At 42.0% G+C, this 21,771-nt stretch overlaps 1 protein-coding gene across 1 annotated transcript; it reads left to right on the top strand.

Moving 5' to 3' along the window:
• The first annotated feature begins 469 nt into the window (after positions 1-469).
• C1H3orf52 (chromosome 1 C3orf52 homolog) lies at positions 470-20,050 on the top strand. The gene is made up of 6 exons (XM_065419148.1): positions 470-595; positions 6,082-6,208; positions 7,239-7,369; positions 10,887-10,957; positions 12,227-12,426; positions 19,848-20,050. The coding sequence occupies exons 1-6, from the start codon at positions 470-472 to the stop codon at positions 20,048-20,050; spliced, it is 858 nt and encodes a 285-aa protein (XP_065275220.1).
• The last annotated feature ends 1,721 nt before the right edge of the window (positions 20,051-21,771 follow it).

Here is a 21,771-nt window from a genome sequence, read left to right on the forward strand (position 1 = left end):
TCAGACATGTGACAGGGGGATTGCTTGCTTGCCCTGTCGGAAAACACCATCTTCTCTTCTGAGACAAAGATAGATTGCTTCATCTGCTGAGTTTGTTGCTTTAGCAAGCACCATGTTGCTTGTGCTGGCTAAGGGCTGGTGTAGTAAGGTAACCAAACTGGAAAATCTAGTATGACACAGCTTGAGAATGAACATTTTGTGTTTCAGAAGTGCAGGCAAATCAATACTTCCGCCTCATCCCATTTCTTTTTCAGAGGATACAGTCCCAGTCCACTCCCCGCTCCATGGAATTTCCCTTGTTTACCCAACTTGCTGAGATCACTTGCTTGTAAATTATGCGGACCCTGGCTGCTGACGTCTCAAATCTTGACCCTGAGCTGACACCAACATTATCACAGCAGAAACAGGAAGGAAGTGAGTCTTGTCAGTATTTACCTTCAAATAAAAATTTCTCACAGAAGTGGAAGCAATGAATGGCCATGTTCCTGAACGTGAATGTCAGGCTATTGAATTACAAGGTGGGAGAGAACTTGAGGAGGAAAATGAGGCGGACCATAATAAACCTCTTAATCCCGAAGCATCCATAACAAATAAGGTAGGACTCACATTCATTCACTTTCTACTTATAAGCATGTTACCTAAACATTGTACAGTGATTGAAATAACTGAGGAGCATTCTGGTGGAATAAGTTGCTTTATTGTAAAATTTATTTTACATCTTTGTTGTTGTTGTTGACTTATAGTTAAACGTCAGAAATACTAAGGTTAAATGCAGATTTCTTTTCCTCTGCTGGTAATGACATCTGACTGAAACAGAATATTTAAAATCTAACTCATTTGCCATTTTTAATACTGTTTGTTCATTAGCATTCACTCCAAAATGAAATCACACTTTTAGGAGTTTCGCTTTCAGTTTGTCATGATATCAGTATTGCAATGGGTGAATTCCAGTCACTAAAGGGAGATGTTAAAATCCAAATTAAAAAGGTTTTCATTTGGAAAAGAATTAAAATGCCAGGAAAACACTACTGCTAGTATTAGGATTTGTTTCCTTTTTAAAAAGTTTGTCCCTTCCCACAATCTAACCTTTGGGCCAAAACTATTTAGCACTTCTCCTTTAATATACAAGTAAGTGTGTAGTGTGATCAAAGGAAGCAACAGCAGATATAAATTTTGTATCCTAGATTATTAACATCAGCCGACAATATCCCTCTGCTGGTATTGTAAACTTCTTTAACTTTGCTAAAATGAGAATAGGCTTGTTAATAACAATGCTCGTAACTTGTGAGTGCGAACGATTATTAATTTGTATGATGAGCATGTTACACATACACATGGTAAGATGACTCCTGCCCCAAATACACGAAAAGAAGTCGTATCACCAGTCTACTGACGGAGAATTCAGATGCAGTAACATTCAGTGGTTTGCCCAAGACCACAAAGGAAGTCTGTGGCAAAGCCAAACATTTAATCCAGTTTCCTAAAACCCAGTCTAGGGATTTACCCACCAGACTCTTGTGGTTAGTTTTTGTTTAGATATGTGTGTCTGTCTGCACTGGCAAATCAGGCATTTAGCTATTGAAGTGATCTAAAGTGTGCTTGAAAAGTATCTTCAACGCGGTTACTCCCAGTTTCTTCTTCTGCCTCACTCCTATCGCCCAGTAATCAACACTACAGCACTGCCCAACCTGACTGTAAAACTATTCATTGTTTTCAGTAGCTACCTTTCCCCCGAGTTCTGTGACATATTGATTTTTCTTATCTAAGTAAAGAGGGTGTTGGTTCACTTCTAGGGAGGAATCACAGATTTGAATGTGTACTTTACATCAAGTCAGTTGACACTTCTTTAATAGAGGCAGCACTCTGTATTGGTCTGAGCACAAGGCTGGAAACCTGAGCTGAAATTCAGGCCTTCATGTCCGTAGCCTTGGGCAAATGTCTGCCTCTGTTTCCTTACCCATGAAATAGGTATTGTGCCTTCTGACTACATAGGAGTGTTGTGAGAAATAACGTGATGCACTAGTGTCAAGCATTAAATTAAAAGCTAGAAAATTCCTGTTTCTTTTTTTACACACAACATTCCTATTAATTTCACTATAAACCTCATGTGTTTAAATATCCAAACAAAAATAGTACATCCTACACATGTGCTTTACTCACTGTCTTCTTTGCCCACCTCCTGCAACCTACCCCAAAAAGTGAAAACCTAAATGTACAATAATCAAATGGTTCTTGTCTGTCTCTTCATATTTTCTTCATTTTTTTTTAAACGTAGACATCAACACCTTAACATTAGCAGTGCCCTAGTTAACAATGTAAGTGATTTCTACTTCACTCCCCAATCCAAAAAACAAAAATAACCCCCTCAAAACTTCTTTCTGCCATTTGCTATGAGTGCTTGCATATAAGGGCTACGTGGACTGATATTATTAACTTCATAGGTGTGGATGTTTTTGTAAACTTCTCCATGAATACTTTTAACATCCTGAGGAATCTATAAACTTCATAAACCAAATGGTCTGGTCCAAGAAACTTTGAAACTACGCTTGGTATTACAGTATAATGTTTTAGTTTTGATTCGAGAATAGGAAGTTTGTAAGTGCAGCCTGCCAGTTTGGGTTCAAAAGTTCCACTTTATGCACTGAATGAAACTCCATACATAAATGTAATCCCCTTGAAGAACTGTGTACCATTAGGAAGATGTCCTGTTACCCAGGTACTGTTATCCGCAGGTAGCTTGCAAGGTCTGGAAGGGCAGCCTGTTCCTTACTAAGTGTCACACATTCCTGGGTAGCCTGCCCCTGCTGAGATCCTTTTCCAGTCACCCGATTGAACCCCTTTCAAGGAGTAGGCCTATCCCTCTACTTCTCTTTGTGTATGCCTCACTGAGTCTTTAGGTTATAGCCCCTAACTAATTCAACAGGTCATAGTCATAGAGTTTAAGGCCAGTAGGGACCACCGGATCATCTAGTCTGGCCTCCTGTATATCATCAACACCACCCAGGCCACGAACACCACCCAGGACCCCCCGCATTAAATGCAACAATTAAAACTAGACCAATGTGTGTCAGCCCACAGAAAACTATTATGTTCCAGAGGCAGAGAATAGGAGGGACCCAATGTGCACAAGTGCCCAATGCCCCTGCAGTGGCAGGGAAATGATTAAGTGAGATTTAACTAGATAATCCTGATGACTAACCCTCACCCACGCACTGCAGAGGAAGGTGAAAAAATCTGAAGGTCACTGCCAATCTGACCTGGGGGAAAACCTGACCTGCCAGTTTTCCTTGGGAGTCTGACACAGCATGCATTGGCAGTGCTACAGAAACAACGTCTTGCACAAAAGGCATAATTTATTTTGCTCAGAAGATACATAGCACTTAGAGAGGTGGAGTTAAAACAAGAGATGTGCACACCTATTCCCTCACCTACACTTAACCTCTTTATCCGCAGCTTAGGCAGTTCTCATTCCCCATCTCTGAGTTGGGAGAACCACCTGACTGCTTGCAGCCCTCTCCCTTTGTCTGGGTATGTGTCCGTCCAGGCTATCAGGTTTTTCACTCACACATAAGCATATAAGAATGGCCATACTGGGTCAGACCAATGGTTGAAAGGGAATGAACAGAACAGGGCAATTAGTGAGTGATCCATCATCCAGGCCTAATTTCTGGCAGTCAGAGGCTTAGGGACATCCAGCGCATGGGGTTGCATCCCCACTGATGGACCTATCCTCCAGAACTTTAATTCTTTTTTGATCCCTGTTATAATTTTTGCCTTCACAGCATTGCCCAGCAGTGAGTTCCACAGGTTGATTGTGCATTATGTAAAGAAGTACTCCCTTCTGTTTGTTTTAAATCTGCTGTGCATTAATTTCATAGGGCGACCTCTGGTTCTTGTGTTATGTATTTATGTAAATAAAACTTCCTTCTTTTCTTTCTCCACACCATTCATGATTTTATAGACCTTTATCATATCCCCCTTTAGTCATCTCTTTTTCTAAGCTGAACAGTCCATCTTTTTTTCATCTCAGCACATATGGAAGCTGTCCCATATCCATAAACATTTGTTGCCCTTCTCTGTACTTTTTCCAATTCTAATATATCTTTTTTGAGATGGGGCAACCAGAACTGCACTCAGAAGGCAATCAGGTTGGTCATGCATGACTTGCCCTTGGTGAATCCATGTTGACTGTTCCTGATCACCTTCCTCTCCTCCAAGTGCTTCAAAATGGTTTTCTTGAGGACCTGCTCCATGATTTTTCCCGGGACTGAGGTGAGGCTGACCGGTCTGTAGTTCCCCGGATTCTCCTTCTTCCCTTTTTTAAAGATGGGCACTATATTTGCTTTTTTCCAATCGTCCGGGACCTCCCCCAATCAACACGAATTTTCAAAGATAATGGCCAATGACTCTGCAATCACATCAGCCAACTCCCTCAGGTGCATTAGATCCGGGGTCATGGACTTGTGCATTTCCAGCTTCTCTAAATAATCCTTAACCTGTTCTTTCACCACTGAATGCTGTTCACCTCCTCCCCATATTGTGCTGCCCAGTGCAGCAGTCTGGGAGCTGACCTTGTCTGTGAAGATGAAGGCAAAAAAAGCATAGAGTACTTCAGCTTTTTCCACATCATCTGTCACTAGGTTAACTCCCCCATTCAGTAAGGGTCCCACACTTTCCCTGACCACCTTCTTGTTGCTAAAATACCTGTAGAAACCCTTCTTGTTACCCTTCACATCCCTTGCTAGCTGCAACTACAGTTGTGCTTTGGCCTTCCTGATTACACTCCTGCGTGCTCGAGCAATATTTTTATACTCCTCCCTAGTCATCTGTCCAAGTTTCTGCTTCTTGTAAACTTCCTTTTTGTGTTTAAGCTCACCGAATATTTCTCTGTTAAGCCAAGCTGATTGCCTGCCACATTTGCTGTTCTTTCTGCACATCTGGATGGTTTATTCCTGCGCCCTCAATAAGGCTTCTTTAAAATACAGCCAGCTCTCCTGGATTCCTTTCCCCCTCATATTAGCCTCCCAGGGAATCCTGCCCATCAGTTCCCTGAGGGCTTTTCTGAAGTCCAGGGTCCGTATTTTGCTGCACTCTTACATATGTCATTGTTTTACCTTTCTTACTGAGTTCTGTAACAGCCCCTTGACAGCCTCTTTTGCCTGAGCTCTGTGCATTCAGTCAGGCCCCAATAAGTAACTGAACAGGGAAATGGAATCACACATAATATTCATGAATAGTATATTTTTCCTGTTCTTCTCACTAAGAATAGAGACCCATCCTGCAGACGTAAGCTCCATTAAGCAGGTTACAAGGTCTGCAAGATCTAAGCTCCATGTTGACTTCTGAGAACCACTCATGAGACTCTAGATACTTAAGCTTTTTTGCACAGGTTCAAGAAACTTGGCTCTTGTCTAGGTTAGTTAAACTGGTGAAAATCCCTTGTGTGTAGAGACTTTGGTTTAAGACGTGGCTTATTTTGGTTTATCTTAAACCTATTCCTAATTGATTTAAGTTTAGTGAAAGTACGTCTGATTGATTGAAACCTCAATAAGTGTGTTCACACATTTTTTTGCACCAGTTTAGAAGTATCAGTTTAAAATTATATCTTAAACTGAAGAGGTGCAACTGTGCCTGGAATCAAGCCCTTGCAAATAATATGGACACTCATCTCCAAGGAGAAACTCATTTGATAGTCAACCAAATTATACACAACCACTTGGTTTCATTATTGAGTTAAAATTGCATAATTTCTACAGTCTTCATTTATCAGAGCAGATTGATTCAAAAGTAGACAAGGTTTTACTTCTAACTCTACCACTTTGTGACCTTAGGCAAGTCAATTTACCTTCTGATATTAATTATAACCAATGTTGGTTTAATTAAAGTGATGTGATCCTAAAGCTTCTGAAAGTATTTTGATACCCTTGAATTAAAAGCACAGTAAAAATGCAATATATTATCTCCTGTCTTTATATAGATTTTTTTTGATTATTTATCCTAAAGATAAAGAAAAGCTCTTTTTCTCCCCTTTTCCATCCTAGTTTCTTAACAGACAACTTCTTTTATTCTTTGTATGACTAGGAGAGAGCCTACTACTGGACGTCTTGTGGAGACACAATTTTTTGGAAATGTAAACTGTGGATGGTTATATCTTCAGTTTTCCTAGGGCTCCTTCTAGTGATTATTATCAGCTTAATTCTTTATTCAGGTACGTACTTTACTTTTGATAATGTGTTTTTCTTTTAGATGCATGCTGCAGCCTGTCTGGAGTTTGGCTGTTGAGTTTTGTCATGGAGGTGGTTTATAATATGTGCTGGGTTGAGCAGTCGAGTATTCGGTGGATTTGAGGAATTTTCTTCTCGGGCATGTTTTAACTAGTACTGATTTTCAGTTAAGGCACCTAGAGATCTTAAGGGGCTGATGCCTGTACATTTAAGTCTATTACTCTTCTTTCTGTTAAACTATATCTACTTGGTAGCTTGCCTTCAAGATAATTGCTGCTTGAATCCAATGGCAACATGCCCATTGATTTGAATAGGGGTATGTCAAGGTTGTTAATATAATAACTAAGTCTGGAAAAAAGGTTCTCAAATTGTTATACTCTGGGCCTTTTCTTAAGCTAAAATCCTCTGATGGCCAGCTCCCCAGCCTGAACCAATATCTTCCTCATGGCAATTGCAGAGCATGATTACATGAGAAAATAATACTAGGACAAGGTCAAAGAGACAAGAGGAAAATCATACTTGTGTCGATGCAATGAATGCAGCCAGACTGGTGTTATCCTGATATTTTGTATTGGTGCAATTCATTAGCTTTGCCAGGGGGTCAGACTTCCTAATAATAGTCAGAGTGGTGCGTGCACCCACAACTGCTCAAATTTCTTCGGATAACTTACGTGTTGCGCCTGTCAGCCTGTAACCCTCCAGTTTTCACTGTGGCTAAATTTACATTTTAGAAACACCTGACAAAGCAGTCATAGGGGCTGCTTCGAGGCACAAGTTTCTTTGAGTTCAGCTAGTCAAAATGTCCCTGGAAATAGGTCTGGGCTACATATGGCAGGAAGTATTTTATCTGAGCACTAACAAAGACATCTCCACTCTGATAGTGTCCGTTTGATAGCCCCCCTGGCATGTTCTGTTGACCATGCTTTGAGAGCTGCTCATTGTTGGATGATTCTGAACTTTTTCTATCTGTAACAGCCAATTGGGAACATGCTCTTTCATTTTTTGGTATTACAGAGGTTTACATAGATGAAGATGAATATTGGGATCCTGAATCAGTATCAAGTGGAAATTATCGCAATTTTTCTGGAAGACTACAAATAAAGTGTGCTGCTCAATCAAATTATTCTGAAGATCTTACTAAGAGGGTAATTATGACAGAGCTTTCACCATAGCTGATTCTGACCATAACACCTATTTGGTGTTCCTTTGAATATGAGTCAAAGGCAGGGCCGCCCAGAGAATTCAGGGGGCCTGGGGCAAAGCAATTTCGGGGGCCCCTTCCATGAAAAAAAGTTGCAATACTATAGAATACTATATTCTCGTGGGGGCCCCTGCGAGGCCCGGGGCCTGGGGCAAATTGCTCCCCCTCCCACCCCCCCGGGCGGCCCTATGTCAAAGGGTTCTCAATTTTATCTGTGGGAGGAAGAATTGATTCAGAAAAGTGTGAGTGATAGTTGGGAATTGTTTAAGAACACTTTACTACGGGCTCAAAATGCCACAATCCTACGATTGAGGAAGAAGCCATACTGGTTTAAAAACTGACTTGGTTTAGCAGGGAAGTGAAAGCAGCTGTAAAAAATGTATAACATGGAATAAAGAGGAAGTTGATATTAATGACTCAAACTGTGAATTATAGAAAAATCATAAAGGAAGCAAAGGGACACAAGAAGATATCTATGGCTCACATAATTAAGCACAAGAAAGAGTTTTTTAAAGAATATTAGGAACAAAAGAATCCAAACACTGGTATTGATCCATTACTAGATGGAAATGGTAGAATTATCAATAATAATGCAGAAAAGGTAGACGTGTATTTGGAGGGAAAACAAATGAATGTACTTACCATATGATGATATTCTTTCCATTCCACTAGTATCTTGGAGAATGGTAAATGGCAGCTACTAAAATTAGACACTTTTAAATCAGCAAGGCCAGTGATAGAAAAACAGAGAAAAGTGTAACATGATCCAATGGCTGGAAGGTGAAGCTAGACAAATTCAGACTGGAAATAAGGCATACATGTTTAACAGGGACATTATAATGGTGCAACGACTCACCACTGCGGTGCCGCCTGATGGTCGTCCAGGGAATTAGCTCTCCAACCTCCGGAGCGCCCTCTGCAGGCCAGTGTCCTGCTTGCTGCTGGCCCCGGTGTCCCTCCCAGACCTCAGGGTTCCGCTCCGTGCAGTACCCCGCAGTCTCGCTGGGTCTCCCCTCCCCGGGGAACCTCCAACCCCCTATCCCCACCTCGCCTCAATCTTGGGCTACTGCCAGTCACCATCTAGCCCCCGCTCACTGGGGAAGACTACAGTATAATTGCCACTTATCATCGGCAAGGAGGGTTTGGACCTGCTGCCTCTGCCTACCCTTGGGCTGCCCCTCTGCAACCCCCGTACCTTTCTTGGCCTTCAACAAGGCTTGCAGCCTGGGGGTTTTCCAAGCCAGAGCTCCCCAGCTCCTCTGGCCTTTCCCCAGCCCTGCTCCACTTTAGGTACCCTGCTCATCTCCCAGCAGCCAGGCCAATCCCTCTCAGCATCTAGAGAGAGACTCTTGAGCTCTGGCTAGCAGCCCTTTTATAGGGCCAGCTGCGGCGTGATTGGGGTGTGGCCCCAGCTGAGGCTGCTTCCCCAATCAGCCTTTCCCCAGGCACAGCCCTCTCCAGGGCTGTTTTTAACCCCTCCGGGCAGGAGCGGGGTGAGCACCCCACTACAGACAGAGTGTGCCAGGTTGCAGCCCCTACACCGGCTCCTCACCGACATTATGTTGCGTTTTTGGTTGCACTTTTCCCCTCACCTTCTCATTTATGCACTCCCTATCCGTGGCCCCACAAAGTCACAGGACCTCCCTGGTCAACTTCCTCTTGGCCCTGGCTAAACAGGCCATCTATAAAACCAGGGAGAGAACGTTGGCCGATGGAGGTTCCTGTGACTGTGGGGCCTGTTTCCGATCCTCTGTCCGTTCACGTATCCAGGCAGAGTTCCTCTGGGCGGCGTCCACTGGCTCCCTTGATACCTTCGAGGAGCAGTGGGCTCAGTGTCCCCGTCAGGTTCCCTTCTTTTGACCCTTTGACCGCACTCCTGTCCCTGTTTTTACATTAGTTGTCCCCCATAATCATTTGGGTTTTAGGCCCTGTGGGTCCTCCCCTTAGGCTGGGGGGGGGGGTTCCTTTAGCAGTGGGTGGGCTTCGCCCGCCCACTTCCCAGAACCCAATATGTACAGACAGTAATTAGCCATTGGCACCATTTACCAAGGCTCATGGTGGTTCTCCGTCACTGTGAAATTTTAAAATCAAAATTGAATGCTTTTCTAAAAGATATGCTCTAGGAATTTTGGGAAGTCCCATGGCCTGTGTTATGCAGGAGGTCAGATTAGATGGTCACAGTGGTCTCCTGTGGCTTTGGAATATGACTCTTTCTAGGTGATGTAAGGCCCTGATCCAACAAAGCACTAGCATAACTTTAAGCACGAGAAGTCTCATTGACTTAAAAGTTACACATGCATTGACGTGCTTTTGCTGGATTGTTGCCTAAATTAGAGCTATGTTGTAGAGTGTGGATCACACTTACACCTTAAACATCCTTGTTAAATTCTCTTGTAAGTGTCTAAGGCCTCACAAGTTGGGTTTATTGTTGTTTGTTCCCACTTATCTACTACTCAAAACTACCTGGTAAACACACAAAACTGATATATATAAATAGGAGTAAGAATGCTACTCAGACTTATTGCAGAAGGGGATGCGATTTACGTAGAAGGAAAATTTTTATACAATTTTAACTACTTATTGTTTCTAATCAATAATTAAATTATAGATGGCAGCATGAGTCGATATGTATAGTCTTAATCTTTGCTGAATATCTCCATTGTGTCAAGGCAACACAATGATCATCCTACACACAGGTTTACTTGGCTATCTTGCTCTCTGAGACTCTATTTATTGTCAAGGGTATCTCAGTAGGATATGCACAATCTTTCACTCTCCACCACTTTTCCTAGAGGCTTCCTAGGCAATAATGATTTTCCTGCCTAGGGCTCTCACTGGTAATTTCTAGTTCAACCCATACAGCCAGTCACACCCTGGCCCTGGTCTTCAGGTTGGATGTCAATATCAAGGACATCACAATCCATCACCTCATTAAGGTGGTAGTAGTCAGAGGTCTCTCAGCTCTCAGATAACAAGAAAGACAAATGAAGGCTCTGAGTCCACCAAATTCCAAAGCCCGTTAAAAGATGGCTTGAGAAGCTAGGATCAGTTTTGCCTGGCTGGTCTGACATTGCTTATTACTATCAAGGGAGCAGCATCACCTACTTTCCTATCCTGATTTTTAGTTCAGTCAATGCAAAGGATAAGTAGAGATTTTTGAGGTCCCCACTTTAAGATCAATCCCTAGTGATTTTTCCAGATAAATCCAGATAAATGTATTTTGAAAAAAAAAACTAAATTGGCACAGAGAAAATAAACTGAAATTGAAATCCCAATGAGAGCGGAAACTGATTTTTACCATTAGATTTTAAAATAAAATGAATTCCTTGTACAGATATCTGCCAGGACTTGACCTGAAGGTTCTGTACACTTCCCCCATTCTGAAAACTTAAATTACCCTTTTTTCTTCTACTTGTGTTGGAAGGTATGCCATGAAAGAAATATTTGATTCTCTTTTCAAGCTAATAGATGTCTACAGTTCATCTCCAGCCCTGGGGCGCTATTTTATCACTGCTCAAGTGGATTCCTTCAGGTAGGAAATTAATGTAAGAATTTTCTTTAAGTGTTTGTTTAGCAGAATTGAATCCGTCACATAGACATACAAAACATTCTAAAACTCTGAAATAATCTTTCTCAGGAGAAATACCAGTACAATCAGTGAAGTTATGTTTCCACCAAAATTAACCAATTACATTTGTAAAAGATAAGTTGCCTCCCAGTAGAACATGTTGTTAAGTTATAGGAAATCTTTAAGTATTGTCCATATGCTCAGTCCTTGATGGTCTCAACTGCTAGCTTTATCACGCTTGTTGAAGTGAGAAAACTGGAATTGCTTCAGAGCAACTTTGCTTAAATATATATTTTTAGGCCCAGATATTTCAAAGGTATTTAGGTATTGCTGCACTCAGTGTTGCAACACCTAACTGAGTCTAAATCTCATTTTCTGAAGCAATTTAGGCACTTAGGATTTTAGGCAATGGGATTTGGGCACCTAAATCCCGTTTGAAAATGAGATTTAGGCTCCTAAATCAGTTACGCATTGCAATGAGCGAAGCATTGCCTAAATACCTTTTTAAAAATCGGGTTGCAGTGCCCAAAAGCATGGTAGGTGTTTTCGTAAATGAGAGGTATGTGCTCTAAAGAACCTAAAGCCAACATAGATACACATAAGCAACAAGAAAATCACACTTGATTTCCATTTTCTACATGACTTGCTCAGACTAGCAGGAGCAGATGATGAGTAAAGATTGGAGAGATTGAAATGAGAGGAGGGATCGCTGGAGGTTTGCAAAGATTGGAGAGGTTGAAATGAGAGGAGGGATCGCTGGAGGTTTACATAATCTACTCCAGAATTTGGATTAGAAACATTGGCTTGTTGTCAGATATTGTTAGAGGGCAGAATGGATAATGTTAGCAGGAAAGCAATCACTTGTGTGAGCTCTTCTATAAAATAAAGATGTTCAGTTGCAGCAGATCTCCTGGTATCACCATATTTGGATTGCACGAGGACTCTGCTCACAATAATGGCCATATGGGGGAGATTTTTGACATCTAACTGCCTTTTTGGACCCTTTGAAAGCCTTCCCCGTGCTATATCTGGATTACATGTACAAATCCCATTAGCATCAACAGTAGTTGCTTTTGAGGGCGAAGGCGGACAACATGTTAGTTTAAGTATGCCGTTGTTTTTAACGTTTTCTCCTTAGGTCATGGTTTTTAAAAATAAATGCTAATGTTAAAAGGAAAGGCAATTCTAAAAGCATTCATTGCTTATTCCTGCTGAGGTCTATTTCTTTTTCAGTTATGAAAATGCCACTGCATTCTACCAGCTTGTATTCTCCTTGCCACCAGTGGCTGACGAGTTCATGAAGTACACGATGAGTGAAGAGTTTGTGATGAATGTCTTGCGACAAAATATTTATGATCAGGAAGATACTTATGATCAGGAAGCACCTGAATGTACTAAGATAAGGCTTGATCCAGCTTCTCTCACACTAACTTGTAAGTGCCATATATAACAGAATTTATCTATAGAAAGAGAATAAGTACTCACAGTTCTTTAAAATGAAGGAAGTATTTATGGAAAGACAATGAGACTTGTCAGTTAATATATTTGTGCACATAGAGGTATGGGTAATGTTCTAAAATATCAACAATCAGTGTTCATAACATTGTCCTACTCTTACTTTAATGTATGCATACATTCTGAGAGAGATTTATTTAGTACTAGATGGAGTAGATGAGAAAGAGTTGTGAAAAGATCACTGTGCTCCACCAGCCTGCCCTATCTCTCCAGCTTTCCACACTACTTCAGTTCCAGCCATGGTCCCAGGCAAAGAACAATACGTTTTGAAAACTGGTTACAAGAGGTTTCAGTAATGAAGACTTCATTAAATGTCCTAATATAGGCCTTTCTTTTGGATGCTCATAAAAAAAGTGTTAAATCCTTAATGGAAAAGTCAGGAGTAGCTGCTAGGTAACATTCAGTGCTTTTCACTTCAGAGTCAAGGAGGGAATAGCTCATTACAAAGAAATTAAATCAAGTTCCCTAACCCCATAAACAAGTAATGTGCAGGAATAGTATTGCTTCATATGTACATAGGTGCTGGATGGAGCTAGAGGAAATTGTCTGTTATGATCAGGCTTTTATAAAAGACCTTGAGTACTGACTTTCCTCCTTCCTTCCCCTCTCATTATATTGTGGCTTATTGGAACGCATGAGATACTATCCCCTGTTTTTAAAATGTCAATGTATACGTACCAGCTAAAAATCCTATTGCCTTAAAGTTTGACTGAAGGTCCAGGGTCGGGTGATTTTTCTTCCTTACTGCTGAATGTAAGCACTGTAAAAAGTACTATGTTGTAAAAAGACTGTAGAAGTACTTTCTCAGGAAGGAAATTCAAACCAGACTCTGAAAACGTTTTGGTCAGTTAGGATGTAGTTTATTCAGAGCTCTAGACCCTCTTCTTACATTTTCCCAACCAGTCTGTACAGCCTCATTTCAGTGATTTTTAGTTCCTTTGTCTGGGGGTCTTAAAGGAGGAAGTTCAATGCCCAAATCTCATTGAAAGACAATGGCAGTTGGGTAACCTTGCATGCTTTCAAAAATCCCAGCCTAAATCATGCCACTAAGGTGTGTAAAAAAAGCTCACATATTAGTTGCAAGAAATATAATCCAGCTGTCTAAGCATGGGACAGAAAGCCAACAACTCGTGCTGTCATTTTAGATCTCACAGTACGTACTTAACTTTTCAAGTAATAATGGAGTGAATGAAAAAAACACAAAGTAGTTAAGAAACATATGTATTGAGATAGTTTTAACATTTAATTTTAATTTTTTTAATGTACTGTTTCTGTTTCAGAGTAACAGCGGAAAGACTCCTAGTTTATCACAGCCACTTGAGGACATGTGTTTCCTGTATATATTAACATCCTGAGGAATGAGAATTAATTTCATTATTGTGAAACGTTTCTGAAGAATATGGCTGTATTGTGAACACTTTACACAATGCAATAATGTATGTAGCACATGCAATATATTTATCACCGCTATTTACACTTTGAATACAGCCATCTCCTTCACTGCTGTCCTGACACTCACTCCACCCTTGTCCAATCCACTTGAAGCTTTGTTGCCAAAAATCATGTAACTTGCCTGATGCTGAGCACGTTAATCCACTTTTGCAGCACCTTCACTGGTTTTACATTGCCTTTTTAATAGAATCCAGAACTTGTTCTTTCCTTCAAGCCCCTCCATAAGCTAGCTCCTTTCTAAGGCTTTGTCTTCACTACCCGCCGATCCGGCGGGTAGCAATCGGTCTATCGGGGATCGACTTACCGCGTCTAGTGAAGACGCGGTAAAATCGATCCCTGATCGCTCTGCCGTCGACTCCGGAAATCCACCTCGGCAAGAGGCGGCAGCGGAGTCGGCGGCAGCGCGGCAGCGGTCGACTTTCCCGCGTCCTCACCGCCAGGTAAGCCGACCTAAAATACGCAACTTCAGCTACGGTATTCACGTAGCTGAAGTTGCGTATCTTAGGTCGGACCCCCGCTGTAGTGTAGACCTAGCCTTACACTCCACTCTTCTCACTCTACTGCCAGTCACATTTTCCTCTTTGCTCATGCCAAGTTGTCCATGCAGTTGCCCCTTGAACTTTGTTTCCCACACTCACCTCCTGGCTTTTCTTATGCTGACTGCATCCACCATACTTCATCCCTCAACCTGAAATCCCTCTCCAAACCCATTTCTTGCAAACTGTACATGCTTAAATACTTCACTGTTTTCCTGATTTTTTTAAAAATGACTTTCAAACTCTTCCAGAGACCTCTGTCATGTTGCTCTCTTGCTCATCCTTCCCTTTTCTCTCCCTCCCTGTGGAGATGTCTGCTCCTGTTTCTTGCCTTAATTTAGATTGATTGTAAGCTCTTACGGAGCAGTGACTTCATCTTTATTGGTACAGTGAAGTGCCATGTACATTTATGATGTTCTACTATTGTCCCATGGCCTGGCCCTGCAAACACTTAGGCCTGGTCCACACTAACCCCCCACTTCGGACTAAGGTACGCAAATTCAGCTACGTTAATAACGTAGCTGAATTCGAAGTACCTTAGTCCGAACTTACCGCGGGTCCAGACGCGGCAGGCAGGCTCCCCCGTCGATGCCGCGTACTCCTCTCGCCGAGCTGGAGTACCGGCGTCGACGGCGAGCACTTCCGGGATCGATTTATCGCGTCTAGACAAGACGCGATAAATCGATCCCAGAAGATCGATTGCCTGCCACCGAACCAGGAAGTAAGTGTAGACGTACCCTTAGACACAAGTATTTCCATTCTATTCAGTGGGATTATTGATATGAGTAAAGTGAATTTAGGACTGCCGTACCCCAAAGGTATGTAGGATAAATGTGCTCCTCAGTGACATGTTCCAGTATGCACTGTTCTAGGAATTGCTCAGGGGTCAGTATAGCTGTTTACTTGCTAACTTAATAGAATTCGTCCATAATATGTGTGTCAAATGGCAAATATTTGACACAACTATAATTTGTTTTTTTAAAAGCACTTATTTGAGTCCATATCCTGATTGTCTGCAGGGCTCAGGAAATACTCACCAACACACCATATACAGATAGGATATATGACAAGAGATGATTTTTTTTGGCCTTTTGAATGATCAAATACTGGTCACAGTTGTAGGCAAAACACCTGACTAAATTGGTCAGTGGTAACATCAGGCAAATCCTTTGTTTCTAAGCATGTCACATCAGAAAGTCAACGTGTGATCATGTAACGACAGTAATACTGCATTTGCACATGGCGGAAAAATTAAGGCGAAACTGAACTATGAATTTTGTGACTCGTGGGCTGAAGAGAGAACTTCAGCATTATACTATGGAAGTGCAACTTCCTGCAGTGAATTATTCTGAGTTTTGAAGTTTATACTGAAATGTGAATTTTAATATATTTTTACAGGAAGATTTATCTTAGGAAACTTTATGGCATTACAGTAGGAGACAAGTATATGGGAAATAATCACTTTTTTAAAAATTTGGCATCTATTTTTAGAAAATGACTAAACTGTATCTGATGTATTAAATTATTTTTGTGATACTATTTAACATTTGTTTGAATTGTTGTTTTATCAGTTCTAAGCCTTGGCTGGTGACTTTGGGCTGAAAGATGACCATAAAGGTAGAGCTGTGCAAAACGTGTGTAACCAAACCTGCAATGACTCAAAACTTGGGCTAGGTCAATTTAGATGAGTGAGCCTGGTCAGTGGTGCAGGATAAATGAGTGAATCACCTGACTCTCCAGTTTGTCACACAGCTATTGCCACCAGCACCACATTGGTATGTACAATGTGGCGAGAACTTCATGTTTCCTTACTTAGTGTCAGTTCTCGTTTTTAATGTGACTGATTTTAATGCACTAATGTGATACAGGTGCTTTTAGAGCCATATTCTACACCTAGGTGGTATTGTCTTCCTGATTCTTAGCCTGGGGAAGATAAAGTTCACTCCCACCCTCATGGAAGTGACAGGTAGTCTTTCCCCCAAAGCAACAGACCATGAAGATTTTCCAGAAGCAATGGGAGTCATGCACAGTCCCCTTGCCTTTGCACTGCTGCTTGGTCTTGTGGCGCATTGTCTATGGTGACTGTACCTGTCTTTGAGTCCTGCAGGGAAGCAGCACAATTGATCATCTTTCTTTGCCTGTTTTCCACATGGGTTTGGCGAGAGGAGTGAGAGCAGTGTTGGAGTGAGAATTAGTGGCTGACTCACCACTCTCCAGTCCTCCCCTTATCCCAGCCAGCTTTGCCATACTTGGAGAAAGGAGTAGCTCCCAACTGCTGTAGTACAGAGAGGGGGAGTTGGGTCAGTAAGGCTTGGTCTACACTTACCCCCCAAGTCGAAGTAAGGTACGCAAATTCAGCTACGTGAATAATGTAGCTGAATTCGACATACCTTACTTCGAACTTACCGCGGTTCAGACGCGGTCCACACGCGGCAGGCAGGCTCCCCCGTCGACTCCGCGGTACTCCTCTCGTCTAGCTGGAGTACCGCAGTCGACGGCGAGCGCTTCCTGGTTCGATTTATCGCGTCCACACCAGACGCGATAAATCGAACCCGGAACTTCGATTGCCAGCCATCGAACTACCGCGGTAGTGTAGACATACCCTAAGAGTGCTGTGGGGGAAATGCAGCAGGATGCTATCATGGAGTAAGGATTATATACACTAAACCTGAAGGGCTGTGCACAAAAGGGGCTGCCAGCAGTCTTCACACAGTCAGGCCTCCATTATAAAATAGATCTCCCGCACCGTGCACTTCATTTACATGAGTAAAAGATTTTTTTTAATTGCTCTTTACCTTTTTCTTCGAGTTTAAGTTTAAACCACACAAGACAATGATATGGCAGATGAATGGGTTTTAATGTTAACCAACATGAAAATATGCAGTAATTTGGCTAGTATATTTTTTAAAATGCTTTACTAATTTGAATGTAATGTCCAAGATCCTGGAATCAAAATGAAAGGGGATGAGAAATTCAGTCCTGATAACTCTCTCTGTTGTCCTCTGTACAACAGCCAATGGTAGCATGTTTTCGACAGTGCTCTAAATGCAGCTCTCCTCTCTGCTGGTGTGCAGAAACTCCAGATGCAGATAAGACTGCCTTGCCATTGCTTTAGCAATGTCTGTGCAAGGCTGGCTGAGTTTCCATGAGTCCTAGCTGTCTTTCCAAAGGAGTAGCGTGGAGATGTGACGGTATTAAGATGAATGAGCTGCAAGTGAGGGAGGAGTTAGGCACACAAATGCCGGAGGTATTGTCAGCAATTATGTACATGGGAATTTCAAAACCAGAAAAAAGACACCAGGTGTTTTTCCAGATGTGTTCTAATACAGAATTCGGAGACATTCAAATGTCCAGGCAAGGATACAGGGGGCTTAGTGTCACAGCATTAACCCTTCTAATCTGTTTAACACTCGGTTTCAGTCTCACTGAAGTTTCAAGAGAAAATGAGTTCAGCTGTCTCATCTAGTAGACTGCAGACCTTTATCCATCTCAAAAATCTCATATTTGTCTGTCTCTGAAAAATCCCCGGACTGGAATAGTAGGGAGGGAAGGCTCCTGCTGGCCAGGACTGGTGACATTTTCAAAACTGCAGGCAGAAGTTCTGACTCCATCTGAAGGCTGTGCTGTCAGTCCCCTTGTCACAAACAGCCCAAATTTGCAATATGGTGCTGCAAGCCAGGAGTGCAGAGAATTGCAAGAGCTGTGTGCCAGCAGAGCTCCTATTGGAAATAATGGGAAAAGCACATGTGCATTTGAAGGCAGCATTAGGTTCCCTGGTAGGCTTCATCCACTTTTAGGTGATGGCAGTGAGTATGAATAGCTATACCATTATTTGCGCATGAATCATCAGCAATGCAATTTTATTTCTTCATTCAAATGCAACTTCATTAAGACTTCTCTGAGATCTGGGTCACAGGTTGTAAAACCACTGTACAAATGGTCAGATTAACCACCATGGCTCTGTCCCCACACCATCCTACATCAAGATCAGCCAGTGCAAGGGCACTCTAAGTCTTTGATTTATGATTTAAGTAAACAAGCATTCCGGTGAGGTTTTACCAGAGTCACTGAAATTTTCACCAACACTTGGATCACTGGAAATTTTCACTAGTCCTATTCTAAAATAATTTGTGCAATTATTTAAAACTCTGCAAAGAGGACTGAAAGCCTTAGCAGCTTCTAATAATGAAGCTCCTAAACTACTATACCATCTTGCAATGGGCAGATACTGTTGATTCGTGTTGCTTTGTTACCCAACTAGTCCCAGCATCATGTTGTGCATGTTGTGTAAATTTAATTGTGTTAAATCTTTTATGGTAAAATGAGTCACTTGAACAGTGGATGGCAGAACTACCCTAAAGTATAGGCTGTATATGTTAAAGGGATGCCCCTGGGTTTATTGTAAGTGTTGATGTTACTGGGAAAATGGTTTGGAAGACGGCATCCTAGTTGCTTAGAATATGCAGGGTCCTTTAGTGCAGTAAAGAGAGGTGCAGGTTTTCTAACTTATCAGGACATAATCATATTCATTGTCCTGGTGACTGGTAAAAGTCATTTTCTTGGCAGGCATGCTTATGAAGGCATATTCAGTTTCATGGTTGCTGTTTATCATGGCAGGTTTTTCCTTAAGGCTATGATTGATGGTGGCGTAGCATATCTCATTAGGATGAGTCAAGTCTGTTTCGTCAAGATTATCCTGATAATGAGAAGAGAGAGCAGTATTAAAAATCTCTTGCCCTGCCCTGCACTGAAACAGTGAGACTCATGTGGTAGCACTGTTGCTAGCCCAGTACCACATGGCTGACAACAATATTCACCGTTGTGGCCATATCTGCAATCACTTCAGTATTGTGCAAACTGCAGTTTATCATGTATAGGAGTGTACTTGTTATCTAATGGAATGTAAAATTGCAGATCTGATATTCAGGGTCATTAAAGTTTCCCACCTCGTTTTGGGGGGCAGTAAGACAGTTACCCACGCACGCGCGCACACACACACACCAGTGTCCAGGCCAAATTCCAACTCAGGCATTTAAGTTCTTACCCTTGTAGTTGCTCCTCCAGTTTTAGCTGGTTACAGTGTTATTCTTTCATTCCTGCCCTAAGTAGTTGTGCAGTGTTGCTGTGCATTGGTAAAGAGCTAAATTGTGCTTCAGAAGCAGTTGCGCTTGGAAGACTATTCAAATACTGCTTATGCATATGCAGGGATAAATTCAGAGGTGAACCCAGTCTAAACTGGTGTAACTTACACCATCTCTGTCTTCCCCACAATCAATATATACATTAGCCTAACTTACACTTAGTCTAGGGGCCATTTAGAATAATTTAAGAGAGACGCACCCATTTACTAGCATCTAACATACACCTGACTCCTTTACACATCACCTCTGTGTTTGACCTTCTGAGTCCAGGGAAGCCAAAATTAGTGCAGCTTGCACCGCAGGCTGCTGTGCAGAGGCCTGTGCTAGAAGTTATTCAAGATAACAAGAGTCGAGCTGTGCCTGTAACACAGAACTGCTTGTACAATTCAGCAAAAGTCAAGGACGAAGACTGACTTAATCCAAACCAAAAGGTCTCTTGATGCCACCCAAGGACTGGAGTGAGATCAAATCTGGTAAACAAGAGGAGCGTCGGACTGGAAACCATGTTGGTGGGTCAGAAATTGGACCTAGCTCGTAGACAAAATAATGAAGAGATGGGTATTCCTTCCATCACTCCCGTCAGGGTTCTTAATAAAAGGATTTCAGGGGAAGAATCAAGTTGGTGGACTGGGAGGACAGGAAGGAGCAAACTTCACCATAATGACTACGATCCCCACCATCTCCTGGTACCCCCAGGTCTTTGTTGTCCTAACCAGATTAAGCCAGAGGCAGGGACCCAGATGACACTGCCACCTGCACTGGCTCTGGCTAAATCCCAGACACCACCTGGAATGTGAGACTTTGGTTCCTGCTGTCCTCCCTTCCCCCATGTATCCTTTTCCTTCCCCACCTTGTTTCTTCTCTTTTCTAGCCCTCTCCTTTTGCCTTCTGTTTGATAAGTCTGGATTAGCTGGCCACGACTGCATATTTTGGAACATTTCTATAAGCCTATGACAGAGAGCTAAAAGTAATGCCCTAAACAGACCATTGCTGGTATGAGTTTTCCAGATCTTGGAGTGGGCCTACGGGGCCTATGTTTGCTCGAGTAGTGAGAATGAAAGTAAGAGTCAGTACGCAAGACAAAAGCTGCATTTTTCTCTCTTTGCTGTTCTTTTTTCTTCTTCTTTTTTTTTATTTTTTTTTTTTTTTTGGTGCGTTCATCTTGTGTGCCTTAAAGGATCAGACTTTAACAGCAACGGCTTCAGCCCTTCTCAATTAACTTCCTCTCTTTTCTCCCCAAAAGGAGTTATTTGCCCTCTTTAATTCCATCTAAGAGCCTGTCAGGCAGGGGATTTTTCCTTCTAAAAGCTCTATGCAGGTAAAGGGAAAGGGAACAAGGGCTATTAACATGAAAGCCTTATTTAATACTTCGTATTGCAGAAAAACAGTTTGTATCTTAAATAAAAGATGAAGGTTTTTAATAGTATGGTGGTCATGGGAGTAAGCAGGCAGAGGTCTCTGTGCTTGGAACCCCAAACCTGTTTAACTGTTTAGTGCTGTACAGCAACAGGGTCACGTTAGTACTGTTGACTCTTTGGGCCCATTAATTCTATCAAAATTAACATAACAAGGCCAAGGGACCAGAAGAGTGAAGAGAAGCATGAAAAGCCACTAATAGGAGAACAAAAGATGTAGGTAGAAGTATCACTTGCTCCTCCTCTGTCGTGTGTGTGTGTGTGTGTGTGTGTGTGTGTGTGTGTAAATAGATAAAAGCTGAAAGAGGTTTAACTTATCCCAGGGGGAATATGTGAGGGGGTAAAATTATTCAGGGCTGGAGATAGGGTGACCAGACAGCAAGTGTGAAAAATTGGGATGGGGTGGGGGGTAATAGGAGCCGATATAAGAAAAAGACCCTAAAATCGGGACATCTGGTCACCCTAGCTGGGGATTGCGGGGAAAAGTATTTAGTTGCAAATGAGATCTGAAATCATTAAGCAGCACTAAACATGGACCTCTATGGTGCCATTTTTAGTAATTTGTATGACTAGAACTGTACTTAAGTAGGTCCTACTCAGTTAGGTGCTTTCTGTAGCCACCCTTTATATTATAGGGATAGAATGGTAGTTTGTTCTCCACTACGCTGATGTCTTCAAGGGGTCATCCTCCATGTTCTCTGTCAACAGGTATGAACTGA

The sequence above is a fragment of the Emys orbicularis genome, chromosome 1, assembly GCF_028017835.1.
Source record: "Emys orbicularis isolate rEmyOrb1 chromosome 1, rEmyOrb1.hap1, whole genome shotgun sequence".
Classification (NCBI taxonomy): Eukaryota; Metazoa; Chordata; order Testudines; family Emydidae; genus Emys; species Emys orbicularis.

Bases quoted from the DNA above. Each gene is read 5' to 3' on its own strand.
- C1H3orf52 (XM_065419148.1), top strand. From the start codon at position 470: ATGAATGGCCATGTTCCTGAACGTGAATGTCAGGCTATTGAATTACAA. The intron at 7,370-10,886 runs GTAATTATGACA...TCTCTTTTCAAG, and splicing joins CTGAAGATCTTACTAAGAGG to CTAATAGATGTCTACAGTTC. The intron at 12,427-19,847 runs GTAAGTGCCATA...CCCATTTACTAG, and splicing joins AGCTTCTCTCACACTAACTT to CATCTAACATACACCTGACT.